General features: G+C 50.3%; 1 protein-coding gene across 1 annotated transcript; it reads right to left on the reverse strand.

The window, feature by feature from the left end:
- Positions 1 to 1,133: 1,133 nt before the first annotated feature.
- On the reverse strand, positions 1,134 to 13,141 carry Haus5 (HAUS augmin like complex subunit 5). Its single transcript, XM_034500009.2, has 19 exons — positions 12,964 to 13,141; positions 11,805 to 11,867; positions 11,673 to 11,705; positions 11,534 to 11,558; positions 10,420 to 10,525; positions 10,180 to 10,339; positions 7,824 to 7,893; positions 7,652 to 7,734; positions 7,104 to 7,161; positions 6,836 to 6,960; positions 6,611 to 6,674; positions 6,400 to 6,530; positions 6,031 to 6,193; positions 5,193 to 5,273; positions 4,981 to 5,126; positions 4,549 to 4,660; positions 4,336 to 4,465; positions 1,574 to 1,706; positions 1,134 to 1,468 (listed from the first exon to the last, which is right to left on the reverse strand). Exons 1-19 carry the CDS (start codon positions 13,059 to 13,061, stop codon positions 1,351 to 1,353), a joined length of 1,899 nt encoding a protein of 632 aa, XP_034355900.1. The 5' UTR covers positions 13,062 to 13,141; the 3' UTR covers positions 1,134 to 1,350.
- Between the last annotated feature and the right edge of the window lie 1,657 nt (positions 13,142 to 14,798).

Here is a 14,798-nt window from a genome sequence, read left to right on the forward strand (position 1 = left end):
GATGTAGAACTCTCAGCTCTGCCTGCACCATGCCTGCCTGGATGCTGCCACGTTCCCACTTTGATGATAATGGGCTGAATCTCTGAACCTGCAAGCCAGCCCCAATTAAATGCTATCCGTATAAAAGTTGCCTTGGTTATGGTGTCTGTTCACAGCAGTAAAATCTTGAGGCATACTCCTAGAATAAACTACAGATAGCTCTGATTTAAACATAAAAAATAAAAACTGTATAAACTATAAGACCTATGCTGGAGTCTGAATCTGAAACATCCCACGTAGGTTCATGTTTGGACACTTGGTCCCCAAATAGTGGTGCTGTTTTGTGAGGTAAGTGAGCCTCTGGGACGTGGGGTCTGGCTGGGAATGAGTTGCTGGCAGAGAGCCCTGAACACTGTATTCACCTTTGGTTTCTACTCTGTATCTCCAGATATAGTCCAGATGCTAGGAGATGAACAAGCAACACTTTCAGCTCCTACCACCACAGAACTACCATGCCTTCCCTGCCAGGCCACACTGTAGCCTCTAAATGTGAGCAAAAATAAGCCTTCATAGATTGCTTTCACCCATTATTTTGTCGCAGCATTTAGAAACAGAATCAAGGCAACCTGGTAGTACAAACACTGAGGTAGGGGTGGTGGAAGCAGGAAGCTCATGAGTTGAAGTCCAGCCTGGGCTACAGTCACAGACTAAACAGAACCGTAGAGGTCACTGTCATCTCTTGACCTGCCCTTGCACAGGGCTCTATTCTGGCAAGGCACTGTGCCACTGTGCTCCGTGATCTCCTTACCAGCATAGCTCTGCCCTGGAAAATCTCTCTCCCACACCATTACCCTGCTTAATATAGCCATGGCAGTTACGTTCCGCTGTACCATAGTCGTCTACCTTGCCAGCTGCCTACCTCCCTCTCCTAGGCCACTAGTTCCCTGAAGGCTTTGGTCCATTGTATTTGATCTGCTGAGAAGCACAATGAAGCAGCCACTTCAAGGCGTATGATCCAGAGTACACCTTTCCTCTTTCTCTTGGCTTTAATGGGAAGGGCAGTACAAGGCCTGGGAGGAAACAGAACGACAGCCAGAGGGGAACTGCAGGTCCTGTACCAAGGCAAAGTTGATAAAACTGGGCAGTGCTTTCTTTCAAATGCTTTATTGAGGAAGGTGAAATTTGGGAGTTAAATACTATTTATTTTTGAAATAGGGTCTCACTATGTAGCCTAGGCTGTCCTGGAACTTGCTGTGTAGCCCAGGCTGGCTTAGAAGTCAACAGCAGTCCTCTCCCCAGTCTCCTGAGTAGAGACAGTAGGTGAGGGACCATGCTAGATTGCAAGTCTCGAGTCTGCTCCTCACTGCTTCTTCATTTGTATGCCTGCTGCAGTGCTACCTGGGCCTGCACCCAGCGCAGCTGCCACTGGGGCAGGGACAGGCCCTGACGGAGCTCCTCAGAGAGGACAGCTTGGCCCGGCTGCTCCCACCTGGAGAAAGGCATGTCTGAGGAAAGGCCTATCCTCCATACCCTTTCATGGTGGCAGCCAAGCCATGAAGCACAGCCCCCAGATATTCAAATGCCCCCCTCTCACCAGTCTTCAACGATCCCCTGGAGCTCTGGGATTTCCTCCAGTGCCTGTTTCAGCAGGTTCATCAGTTTCTTCATGGTCTGCCCCATGTTTTCATTCTGCTCCTTTTCCTGGGACACCTGGATCTGTAGCAGCTCTGGAGGTTACAAGTGGAGAGGCAGCTTCCAGGTCCCCATCACAAGGATGCCACCTTTAAGGCCTCAGCCTGGACTTTCCCATTGTCTACCCTGTGGCCTACCAGTCTCTGTCACACACAAAACTTGGCTACCTCAGCTTCTCCCTTTTCTCTCTGTGGCCTCTTTCCCAGGTTCCAGGCCTTAGTCTTCCATTCTGCTCACCTTCCATCTTGGCCAGAAGCTTCTCCATCTCTTGCTCAGAAACCTGTCCCCCAGTGTGCCCCTCCCCCTGACCCTGCAACTCCCCTAAGTCCCGACTCCTCAGACAGTTTGCATTCTGTGATTTCTGTTCCCTTCTGGGGAAAACCTGAGCTAACTCCAGAGCCTACATGAGACACCATACTTTTTGGTTTTCCTTTCTTTTTCAGGACAAGGTCTCTATGTAGCCCTGGCTATCCTAGAACTCCCTATGTGGGCCAGGGTGGCCTCACACTTACAGAGACCTTTCTGCCTCTAACTCCTGAGTACTGGGATTAAAGGTGCATGTCATAACTGGCCTATTATTTTTTCCTTTTGAGGCAAGGTCTAATGTACTCCAGGCTCGCTTCAAACTTGCTCTGCAAGGATGACTCTGAGCCTTCTGATCCTCCTGCCTTTACTTCCCGAGTGCTGATCTGCAGGTGTGTACATGAATATGTGTATGTGTGTGTATTTTAGGTTTATTATGAGTGTTTTGCCTTCATGTATATGTATGCACATGTGTGCCTGGTGCCCGAAGAAATCAGAAGACAGCAGCAGGTCTGCTGGAACTGGAATTACAGATATTGTGAGCTGCCACGACTGAACCAGGGCCTCTGCAAGAACAAGTGCTCTTGACCACTGAGCCGTCTCTCTAACCACCTCCCCTTTTCTTGAGGACAGGTTTCACTCTTCAAGCCTAGCTGGCTTGGAACTTACTATGTAGACCCCACTGATTTTACACTCACACCTGCCTGTGCCTCCACAGTACTGGGACTAAAGGTGTACGCCACTATTCCCAACCACCACGCCTAGTCTTATGCAGTCCTGGTATGAAGGCCAGGGCAGTGTGTATGCTAGCAAGCACTCCACTCCCTGGGCTCTAACTAACTCACCATCTTTCCCAGGGCCTTTTTACCCTGCTCCACCTTTCACTCTTGCACTGTTTTCCCCAGGATGGTGACTGGGCCTAGTCCCCACTGCACCAGAACAGACCCCACTGAAACTGAATGCAGAGCATCACAGTCACTAAGTGCCCTGTCTGTGACCTCCACCATGACTCTACATGTTCTTTATCTAGGCCTGTCATCTCTGGGAATTCTGAGCATGGGTTATTGTGGCGGGAGCAGATCTGGTAGCCTAGAACCCCGAATCTGAACTCCGAGGGCCTGCTGATGAGCTGACATAGGGGTTAAGGATCGTTTGGGGAAAGGGAGTCAGGAAGAAAGGGAACAAAATTATTGTTTAGAATAGAGGGATCCAGGAGCTGTTACAGATACATAGCCAGGTGGTGGTAGCTCACACCTTTAATCCCAGCAGGCAGATCTCTGTGAGTTCGAGGCCAACCTGGTCTATACAGCAAGTTCCAGGACAGCAAGGGCTACACAGAGAAAACAAAACAAAAACCAACCAGCCAAACAAAAGAGTTTAAGATAACCATGAGGCTGGGGTAGTGGTGTGAGGTTATAATACCAGCATTTGGGCCGAGCGGTGGTGGCGCACGCCTTTAATCCCAGCACTTGGGAGGCAGAGGCAGGTGGATTTCTGAGTTCGAGGCCAGCCTGGTCTACAGAGTGAGTTCCAGGACAGCCAGGGCTATACAGAGAAACCCTGTCTCGAAAAAACAAAACAACAACAACAACAACAACAACAAAAAATCCCCCAGCATTTGGGAGGCTGAGGGAACAGATTGCTTGTTTGAGGCCAGCTTTGGCTGCCTGGCCAGACCCTGCCTCAATAAACAATAACAAAACAATAACAAAAGAACACTGGAACATCAAGCAGTGTTTGCTGCAAAGCCCAACTACCTGAGTTTGAGCCCTGGGACCCACATGGTGGAAGGAGAGAATAGGCTCCAACAAGTTGTCCTCTGACCCTCACAAACATGGTGTGGCACACACATGCACATACACTAAAACAAAACAAGGTATTCTGAAGGCAGTGAGTGACACTTGGCAAATAGATGGGCTGAATAGTCAGATCCACATCTAACTGTAGGGTTGGGATTGTGATGGGACCCATATTCACAGCCAAGCTCTTGCCTGGGCTGAGGGAGTTGGGACAGGGTGTAGGCCTTAGGAGGAAGAGGCAAGAGGATCTCAAGTTTGAAGACAGCCTGGACTACACAGTGAGATACACACCAAAAAACAAAGGGAACCAACCAACCAACCTTCATTCTACTGTGTACCTGAGTTCCCTGCTCTGCAACTTGCGGGGGGGGGGGGGGGACGGGGGACGACGGACGACGATGACGACGAGGGCAGACACAACACACAGTAAGAGCTTACTGTGCAGCTGAAGCAAGCATGTTCCCAGCACACTGCAGTACTGGGGTTTTTAGCACTTCAGGAAGCCCATGGTGGTGTAGACCTGACAGAATGCTTATCTGGAAAGCAGGCAGGGTCAACGTACCCTGAATGAATGGTCCTGGAGGCTGACTGGTCTTCACACAGAGATTTCCTCTTTGGAAACCACACTGATCTTGGAGAAACAGAAGGTCTTGTCGGAGAGAGGCAGCCTTTGGAAGCAGTAGTTCAGATGCCTGGGGGCAGGGGAAGGACAATCACCTTGACTATAGGTTTGGGATTGGGATGGGCAGACAGGTCACAGGTCATGGGCACTTACTTTGCCTACAGGCAGTCCCAGTGTGTGACTCAGCAAGATGAGGCTGGAGCCCCTTGGGGTAGTGGGTTGCAGCTGATGGATGGATGGTAAAATCCTGGATAGTGGCTTCAACCTGGGGGGATAGTAACAGCATTAAGCAGTTTGACTTACAGAAGCTCTGGGGGTACAGGGACTTGGAGATAGGCCTAAGGACTGGGAGACCAGACTGGGGCTGATGATATGGGATAAGGTTTGGCAGTCTGGGGACCCTGGGCTACTTTTGTGTGCATGTGCAGGTGTGTGAAAATGTGTGTAGAGGCCCAAGGTGGATGTCAGATGTCTTCTTGATCACCTTTATTTTCTGAGACCAGGGCTCCCTCACACTGGACCTCACCCTGGAGCTACTCATTTGAATAGGTTTCAGAGGGAAGACAGGGCTGGCCCCAGCCTCACCCTTTGACATGGGATGGCAGCAGGGGGTCCAAGAGAACTTGGGGCAGGTGTTTGGCTTCTTCTTTCAAGCATCGAAGCAGTTCTTGGCTCTGTGGTGCCACAGCCTCAGAGGTGGGAACAAGTTTCTGCTGGATCAGGGCCAGCACCTGTGGGATGGAGACCGTAGGCGGGGTGGCCAGGACCTGCCAAGCCTTGCCCAACATTCACCTCACCTCCTCTGGACCCCGGCTCAGGCGAGTCTTGCTGGCTGAGTTTCCCTTGATGAGCAGACGGATCTGTTCCTGTCTCTCCTCCTAGGGAGTCAGAAAGCCACAGACACTAGCTTCCTGTTCTTCCTACTGCCTAGGGCAATCCATTCCTTACAGGGACAGGTCCTGCTTCTTCCTGGGAGTCTTCCCCTGGCTACCCTCCTCCACAGAGGCCATGTTCATTTGTTCCTTCAACCCTCCTCTCCATATCTCTTCAATTTTTTTTTTTTTTTTAGATTTACTTTTACTTTATGCATATGGGTGTTTTGCCTGTATGGATATCTAGGCACTGCCATGTATGCCACATACCCACAGAGGCCAAAAGAGGGCATTGGGCCGGGCAGTGGTGACGCATGCCTATAATCCCAGCACTTAGGAGGCAGAGACGGGCAGATTTCTGAATTCGAGGCCAGCCTGGTCTACAGAGTGAGTTCCAGGACAGCCAGGGCTACACAGAGAAACCCTGTCTCAAAAAAACCAAAAAAAAAAAAAAAAAAAAAAAAAGAAGGCATTGGATCCCTTGGAACTGAGCTCCTGGTTTTGAGCTGCCATGGAAATGCTGAGAATTGAAGCCAGGTTCTCTGGAAGGACAGCTAGTGATCTTTTGTCAAGACAGGGTTTCTCTATGTATTTATCTCTGTCTCTGACTCCCGAGCACTGGGATTAAAGGCATAAGCCATGATGAGCCAGTGTAGCCAGTCCTCTTAATGCTGAGCCATCCCTCGAAGCCCTGGGAGACCTAGTTGTTGGTCTCTAGACCCCACACCCTCACCCTGACCATCCGCTGGGCCCAGGATCTCACCACCAGCTCACGCCACTGTAGAATCCGCTGCCTCTTGGCCTGCAGCTCCCGAAGCAGAAGTTGCCGGTGCTCAACTGCACTCTCCAGTTCCTGACTCTGGGCATGAAGAGCCTTGAGCTGTGCCCACAGGCCACTGCGCCTAAGCTCCAGCAGCAGGACTTTCCTAGTGGGTAAGGAAGAAGTGAAAGAGCGAAGAGAGACTGGCAGCCACATTGGGGAGATGAGAACTTTGGGGAGGCATGAAGAACACCCTCTCCCCCCCACCCCCAACTCCCGAGAAAACAAGCACCAGGAAAGGGAGGAAGTGAAGGGGCTCCTAGGGTGGACAACATCCAGTATCCCCAGCCTCTGTTGAGGGAGTATCTTTACCTCTCACTGGATCCAAGCGAAAGTCTCTCCACCTCCTCCATTAGGCTCTGCAGGCGGCCAGTCAGGACTTGTCTCTCATTCAGGAGCTCACTCCTCTGGGTAACTAATGCACCTACAGCTTGCCAGCCCTCCTGGGGGGTGCAAGGTCCATGTGAGCATGGTCCGTTGGGGGAGGGCTTCAGTGGGTCTCGGGAAAATGTCTCAGGGTTACCTGGATGAGATGGACAGTGGATGGCAGGGCCTGGCTAGAGTTTGAAGAGTCCAATGCCTGGGGCCTGCGGTGGGGACAGAGCAGTTGAGGGAGCAGCCTCTTTGTATTGATGAGTATGGGTACTCAATATCAGTCTTCCCTTCCCCTGTTGCTGGCTGGCATTCGGTTCCACCCCATCTGCAGTCACTGTGCCTGCTCCTGGCTATGGGAACATTCACTCCACACCTGGACAGCTCCTCTTCTTTGAGCCCATCCTCATAACACAGGGATCGGATCTCTGACTCCCGTTCTGCTGCCAGGTACTCCAAGGCAGCCAGGATGTGGCCTGCAGGGTGGTTTGTCAGCAGTGTCTGGAAGGGACAGTTGGGAGGCAGGGCAGGATGATGATGCAGGGGAGTAAGCCAGGCCTCTGAGGCACTGACTTAGATGGCTAGTGGAAGTTTTATCATGGAGTAGGAGGAGGTACCCTTTCCTGGGAGCCTTGCCCTCTCACCTCAACTGAAGTCAGCCACTGCTGATAGGATGCTCCATTGTGCTCATCACAAGCGCTTCTGTGGATTTGGGTAAGTGGACATTGAATGTTGTAAGACACATTAATTACCCTCTAAATTATCGCCTCAGCATGTAAGTAGGAGCTATCATTGTCCCCACTGTATAGGTAAGGACATCGAGTCCATCTATGCCTACTAGACTTGAGTTCCCCAACTATCTGAACTCGCTGTCCTGGGGACCACTACCTGTCCTTTTTAGTTCTTGACCCTTAATCCTTGTTAAGTCTCCTGGCCAGAGCCCCCCACTCCACCTCCAGAGCTGAGTAAGGGCCTCCTCCGTGTCCCAGAGCCTCAGGCCTCCCCTCCCCAAACAGCCCTGACTAACTAGGTTGTCAACATTTAAGGTGGGTCTGCCTCTTCCTACCCTCACATGGCAGGGATCAGAACTGAAATAACCCAGAAATCTACTGTCTGAGGAATTAATAAACTAGCAATCTCCCGTCCCTCAAGCCCGGGTCTTCACTGGGTCTCAGAGGCTGAGAACACTCACAGGATGCTGCCTCCCCTGGCCTGGGGAGTCAGAAGGTTCTTCAGGAATTGAGTTCGGAGGGAGCAGGCTGCCCGGACATCACCCTAGGGAGAAGAGGATGGGGTGTTAGTGAGTTCTAGGCCTCTGCTTGATCCTTGACTCCTCATAGTGCCCGACAGCCCAGAATTCTTACCAACACCTTAGGCTCTAGGGCTGGGGCTGCTGACACCACAGGTCCAAAGGACACATCCACTTTGGCTTTCCTGGAAGGACAAGTGGAATTGGGATGGAGCCCTAGGGAGAGCAGCTGTCTGTGCCTCGCACCTCACACTGCCATGCTCAAGGGTTCTCTCTCAGATTAGGTCACTGTTGTGTCCTATATGGGTCTCCTCATTGGCCTCCTTAGTCCTGTCCCCTCTGGTTGGACCTATTGTAGGTCTGCAATGCTATTAAAATCTGGGTTTTCAGTCAGGCAGTAGCTAATGCCTGAGACTGTAGCCAGTGTCCTCACCTTCTGAACGCCGCGACCCTTTAACACAGTTCCTCATGCTGTGGGGACCCCAGCCATAAAACTATTGTCATTGCTACTTCACAACTGTAATATTGCTGCTGTTATGAATCAGTATAAATATCTGTATTTCCTGATGACCTTAGGTGATGCCTGTGAATGGGTCTTTCAACCCCAGAGGGGACATAGCCCACAGGTTGAGAACTGCTGAATCCTAGCTCTCAGGAGATTGAGACAGGAAGATTACTAAAAGTCTGAAGCCCACATGGGCTACAGTGAGTGCCTAAATGGGTGGTGGGGATGTACCACAGTCTTCCTAAACAGTAGCCAGTGTTCTTAACCTGGGGCATCTATCTCTCCACCCACCCCCCTGGGCTACATAGTAAGTTTCAGGCCAGCTGGCCCGAACTACTCTGTCTCAAAACACTAACAAAAAAACCCCCTACATTTGGCTGGCCCTGGCATAGGCCTGTCATCCCAGTACTGTGAAAAGCTGGCACAGCTGCTGTGGTTACAAAGCACATTTAAGGCCAGTCTAGTTAACTAGTGAGACTCTGACTCACATTTCATAGAAAGTAAATTTAAAAAGCAAGTCAGGGCCAGAAAGATGGAGAGATGGCTCAGTAGTTAAGAACACTTCTTGCTCTTGCACAGACCTGGCTCACAACTGCCTATATTTTGGCTCCAGAGGATCTGATGCCCTCTAGCCTCCAATGGACACCTGCATGCATGTGGGGTATATAAACTCATACAGGCACACATGATGTGCGGGCGCACACACACACACACACACACACACACACACACACACACACAAATAAGTGTTCAAATGAACAAGCAAAAGGGCATAGGCTAGGCGAGGTAGTAATCCCAGTATGTGGGAGCCAGAGGCAAACAGATCACTGTCATGTTGGGTCCATCCTGGTCTACATAGACTGTGTCTAAAGCAAAAACCAACCAAACACAGTGTAAGAAGTGTAGCTTAGTAGTAAAGCCCCTGCTTAGCATGTGTGAAGTCTGAAGTTTAAAGCTGAGCACTGGTACAGAAAACAGCTCCATGAGAGGCAGAGGTAGCTCAAAGGTTAAGAACACTGGCTGCTCTTCCAGAGGTCCTGAGGTCAATTCCCAGCAACCATATGGCAGCTGTCAGTTCCAGGGAAGCCAGTGCCGCCTTCTGGCTTCTGAGGGCACCAGGCATATCCATAGTTCACAGATATGCATAATATACCCACCCGTACATAATATAAACACCTACATACAGAAAAGAAATAGAAATAGAACCAAACCAAACCACCCTTATGAGACCTAAGGATTGTTGTCACAGCACAATTTTAGGCCTTCTCCAACACAACACTTCCCTGTCACATCAGAACAGCGGGCAGACCTCTTCTGAGCACTAGCCAAGGTCTGACTCACCTCATTCTTATACTGACTAAAAAGGTTGGATCTGAGTGCTGTTCCATAGAGCTTAGAGGCACAAAGAATACATTGCCTAAGGTCATACAGTTCTAAGTAGCCAAGCAGTGGTGCCTGCTGTTTCAGAGAGAAATGGCAGTGACTCCATAGCCCTGCCACCTCTCCCACTCCACCTCCTCACACTGTCCCTCTGCCCAGCAAGGCTTGGCTGCACATTCTCCTGGCTGTCCATTTCTCAAGTTGACCTGCAGCCTTTAAGGTTGCTATGGAGACTTCTCTCCCAATTTAAACATTACCCCTTTCCCTTCATCCTACAATCCTTCACAGGATTTACATCTACCTGGAACTATGAGGTATTTCCTAGGTTCCCATCCGCCTTCTATGCAGGAGAACATCAGCTCCAGCAGGGTGGGGCCTTATTCTGTATATTCACTTGTTTCTCCAAAGCCAGTGTTGTAGACATCCAGCTGGCACCATAAATCCAGATGCCCAAGATAATAAAACTGCCCATCCTGACAGCCCTTATGTTATGGCTAGAAGCTTAGAATTCTGAAAGGAAGGGATCAGGTAGAACACAGGGGTTTCTGAGGAGAATGTTTAACCTCCCTGAGGAGCTGAACCCTACCTTTGCATGTCCTGCAGACCCTTGAGCTGATTCTGCAGCCGTTGCATGGGGTCATGCAACCCACGCTGCTGTCTTTGTACAGCCCCAGCTTGGGCCTGGAGGAGAAGAGCTCGATACTGGGTGTCTTTCAGGCTCTGCAGTGTCTGTGTCATGGCTATGTCTGTGGGAGGAACAGAGGTGGCTGTCAACAGCTCTGTCACCGAGGGTTTCAGTGCCCATTTGACTGGCCCCATGAGTCACCCTGCACTTCAGTCTCCTGATCCATCCGTTCCAGGCTCTGGTCTAGCTCTTGGTTCTCTGCCTGAAGGCGGGCCACAGTGGCTTCCAGCTCCAACTTCCGACATATCTGGTGGGATCAGGTAACAGGATCAGAAGGTCAGATGCTTGGATCCATTGGGGCTTAGCCTGGCTGCACTACCTTCTGGGTGGCACTCAACTCCTCACCTCATCTCCTGGAAGATGGTTGACATATTTTTCTTTGTTTAAGTGGCTCACACAAGCACTAAGAATCTATCTGGTTCTCTCCCTCCTGGAATTGCCTCTCCATCTTGGTTTTCTGTCTGTGTGGTGACTCCTACATCTCTGTCAGATGCCTTTTATTATTATTGTTTTTTTATTTTTATTGAGACAGGGGTTTGGTTACGTAACTAGCTTGGACTGCCCTTAAACTCATAGTCCTTTTGCTTCAGCATCCAAGTGCTGGGATAACAGGCAAGTACCAACATACCCAGCTTCTATCTCTGTGTGTGTGTTCGTGTGCGTGTGTGTGTACTGCATGCATGCAGACACCAGTGGAGGCCAGAAGGTGTTATATTCCCTAGAACTGAAATCACAGTTGGCTGTTAGCCATCTGGATGCTCTGGATGCTCTGGATGCTGGGATGTGAACTGGGGTCCTCTTCAACAGCAGCAAGTGCTCTTAATTGTTGAGCCATCTCTCTAGGTTCCCCCTCCTAGTTTTGACTTTTTCCCTGTATTCCTTAGCAGCTCTGTCAAACCCATCCTTCCCTATCTCCTCTTATCATTTTTGTTTACTCTTTCTACTTCTGAGCAGGTTTCACTCTGTAGACCAGGCTGGCCTTACACTCATGGTGGTCTTTCTGCTTCTTCCCTAGTGCTGAGACCATAGGACTCAGGACCTTCCTCTCTCCAACACCAACCCCCCAAGTCCATACACCATTGCTCCTCATCTTGTGCCTGGATCCCCCTGGACCACAACCCCTGGGAGCACAAAGATCTGGGCCTGTTCTGTAACATGGTGTCCCTGACAGACCCGTCACCTCCAGGGCCTAAAGCAAAATATTTGCAAGCTGACTTTTGGTTGAAAGAGAATATTGACAGCACAGACGTCTCACCTTTGGATTGTCCTGATGGCCATACCTAGAGAAATGAGACCAGAGTTAGGAGACGGCTAGAGCAGTAGAGGCCTTGGTTGTGAACAAGGCTAGACAAAACTGGGGAAGACAGGAATCAATGAATTTAAGAAGCAGTTACCAGAGGAGATTTCCCTGGATTGTCTTGATACTCCTGCATTGGAAAGATGGAGGGAGGGAAAGAAGTTGCTATGAGCCTTGCCTATGCCTTTCCCATTCTCTAGCCCCCTCCCCTGCACCAGGTTTGGCTTACCTCTGACTACGAACATGCTGTATGATGTAGGCCCAGATGTCAGCACCCTGACCCAGACACAGCCTGAAGGGATACAGCATGAGGTATGCTTGGGGCATCGCCCAGGAGGAGGAGCACCCTCCACCATCTCCACAGTTGTGGTGGAAAGTTCCAAGATTTCTCACTTCTGTGGGTGTCACTGAGAGGGTGGCCTTCTCCCTAAGGTATTCTTAGTGTGTGAGGGTATTCTTATTCCATGACGGGGCTCTCTTTCTTCTGGGAGACATTTGGTTGTAGTCATTTGCAGAGGTGGGTGTAAGAGGTCTCCACCCCAGGAAATGGTCTTTCATAACAGGGTCATGTGTTACTGTTTCTGCAGATTTGGTCTCCAATTGAACAGCCATTGCTAACTGCCTAGTGTCACCTTTGCTTAGGGCAAGAGTGGCAGAGGTGAGGTGCTGTAGGGACCCCCTTATTCTGCAGGTCTGTCTCATTCTCGAGGGGGGGGGGGCGGGGATCTTACGCCTTGAGGCTAATTCCAGGATGGGGAGTCCTTATGAAGAAGCCGAGCGAAATGGTCAAATGGCCAGTGCAGCTTCCCCAGAAGCCTAGCAGGCTGGCGCTTGCCGGAGCCGCAGCACTTCCCTCTTCCCCCTCAGCCCCATACACATAGAAATCCCCCTTTCAAAAAGATGCCGCTGGCGCCAAAGGCCACAAATCCTTATTCTAATAGCACCCACATCCTGGGAACGACGATGTCAGTTAGAGAACAGATAAACAAAAAACAGCGCAGCAGCCTCCATGCCGCCTGAAGCACTCTCTGATGGATGGCCAAACACTCCCCAACACAGGTGGCTTATGGCCTTGGGAAGAGCAAAAACCATACATCCTCAGAGAGAAATCATGCCAATTAAAGAGTTCCCAGGCAGCTGCAACCGGTTTGTAAAAACATTAAAGCTTTTCTTATCCGCCGCTTCCCTCCTCCTCTGTAACCTGCTTGTATACATTCCCTACACTCCTAGTCTCGGGGCCGCAATTTCGCTTTTGTGCAACTTGTGGTCCAAACTTGGGTTTGAAATAACAAGCTCTTGTGTATCTCTACAGCGGATATGGCAATTCTTTGAGATCTCTTGGAGGTCCCGAGACCTGGGCATAACACTTACTCCAGAAGCAGCCTCACCTGCGCAGCGTCGATTCCCGGGGACGAGCCGCTGGGGGCAACTCCATCTCTTCGGCAGCCCAGCGACTCAGTTCCCGCTCTTCCTGCATTAGTTCCATGGCTGTCACAGAATTCAGCTGCAGTTGCAGCTTCCCGCACTCTCTTCAAGCATGGCGCTCATCTATGACGTCAGGAGTGCGACGCTGAGACGTCACCGGTTGACAAGTCGACTGCAGGTCCCGGCGGCCGGGACTCTCGGAACCAGGCGGCTACTCTAGCGGCTCTTGGCGCTCTAGTGTATGTAGCTTAGTGAATGAAACTGAAAAGGATGGGTTGAAGATCAGACACCCGCTTCTCCACTTTTGTTCTTTCACTCACTGTAAAAGGCAAAAGGTTCTAAAGGCTTCACTCTTATTTTCTTGAAGAAAAAAAGGTGGGGGGGGGGGGCGGGGGGGAACGTGCAAGACATTTCCCCAAAGTCTGGCATTTAGACAAAACCCATCATGCTTTCAGGAACTTAAGAAAGTCGTTTTTACTTGCTAAAAGTAGTAATTGTCATCTTTGGCAGTAGGGACATAGGACTCTTCCATTAACCTATGCTTGTGGTGGCGTCTATTAGCATCGAGGTCTATGCTAACTTAGGGGTTCCCTCAGGTCCTTCTCACGAGTACGGCTTACAGAGTCATCCTGTCTGGCATACTCCGCCCCGACTCTAAATCTCTCTAGCCCCTGAGCTTTGCCGCTTCAGATTCTTGTATAACTCAGCCGTTTTGGCCACTTCTCTCTTGATTTCTAAGCACCATCTGGGTCCTCTTGGCATCCTCTCTCCAGTCTTCTCTTACTAGCTTGCCCACCCCCGCCCCTACTCCCCACCTCTCCTCTCATGGCCTCGTCTATTTTGTTGGCTATGTTCAGTCTGGACTCTTTCAGATGCCTCTGGCTGTACTCTTCTTCATATCTACAATAAAACCCTTCTCACTGTAGTCAGGAGCATTCTTGTCATATTGTGGGTTGTCCTGGTGCTGGTTGTATTTTAATGTTTATTCTGCTTCCTCAAGAGGGGACGCCCTCTACAATGAGCAGCACACATACTCAGGTAATCTCACTGGGCCCTCTCCCCATTCTGACTGGTCAGAGAAAGGCTAGAGCCAATGATTTGGGCAGTGGAAGGGAAAGATTGGTCTGGAGGTCTCAGAGAGGGAGGAGAGAGACATGGCCTGGAGAAGCCACAAGTAGCTGTAGGCCGCCGACCCGACTTGGCCTCTGGTATCGGCTACTAGTAAATAGTGCACTGCGCATGCAGTTAACTCAGTTTGGCGCCAACCCCTCCCGAACAGGGTATGCTAATAAGGTACCACAATCAAGCAGGGTATGCTAATGGAGTACCACGATCCTGACCAATTGCCCCCTCCTGGGCGGGGTATGCTAATGAGGCACTGCAATTCTGACCAATTGCGCACCTCCACGTGCTCCTCTCCCCCCCCAGGGCTGAGGGTATATAAGCAGCTCGCCCTGGGCATTTGGGGTCTCCTCATGAAAACTAAAAGAGCGCTTCTGCAATAAAGGCTGTTGAGAAGGATCCGGTTGTTCAAGTCTTCCTTGCTGGTCGAGTGGGGCTCGACAAGTAGCAAGAGGTCTCATAGCTGGGGAGTAGATTAGTACAGTGATAGAGCTGCCCAATATAGGCATATAGCTTATTATTATGGCATATATTATAGCTTATTATTATTATAATATAGGCATATGGCTTATTATTATAGGCATATAGCATATATTATGACTGAGTTGTGTGGTTTTTATACAGGCTTACTGAGGTAAGAAATAACCACAGCATTGTCCTGATTTTCATTCAATGA

The sequence above is a fragment of the Arvicanthis niloticus genome, chromosome 1 (genome assembly GCF_011762505.2).
Source record: "Arvicanthis niloticus isolate mArvNil1 chromosome 1, mArvNil1.pat.X, whole genome shotgun sequence".
NCBI lineage: Eukaryota > Metazoa > Chordata > Mammalia > Rodentia > Muridae > Arvicanthis > Arvicanthis niloticus.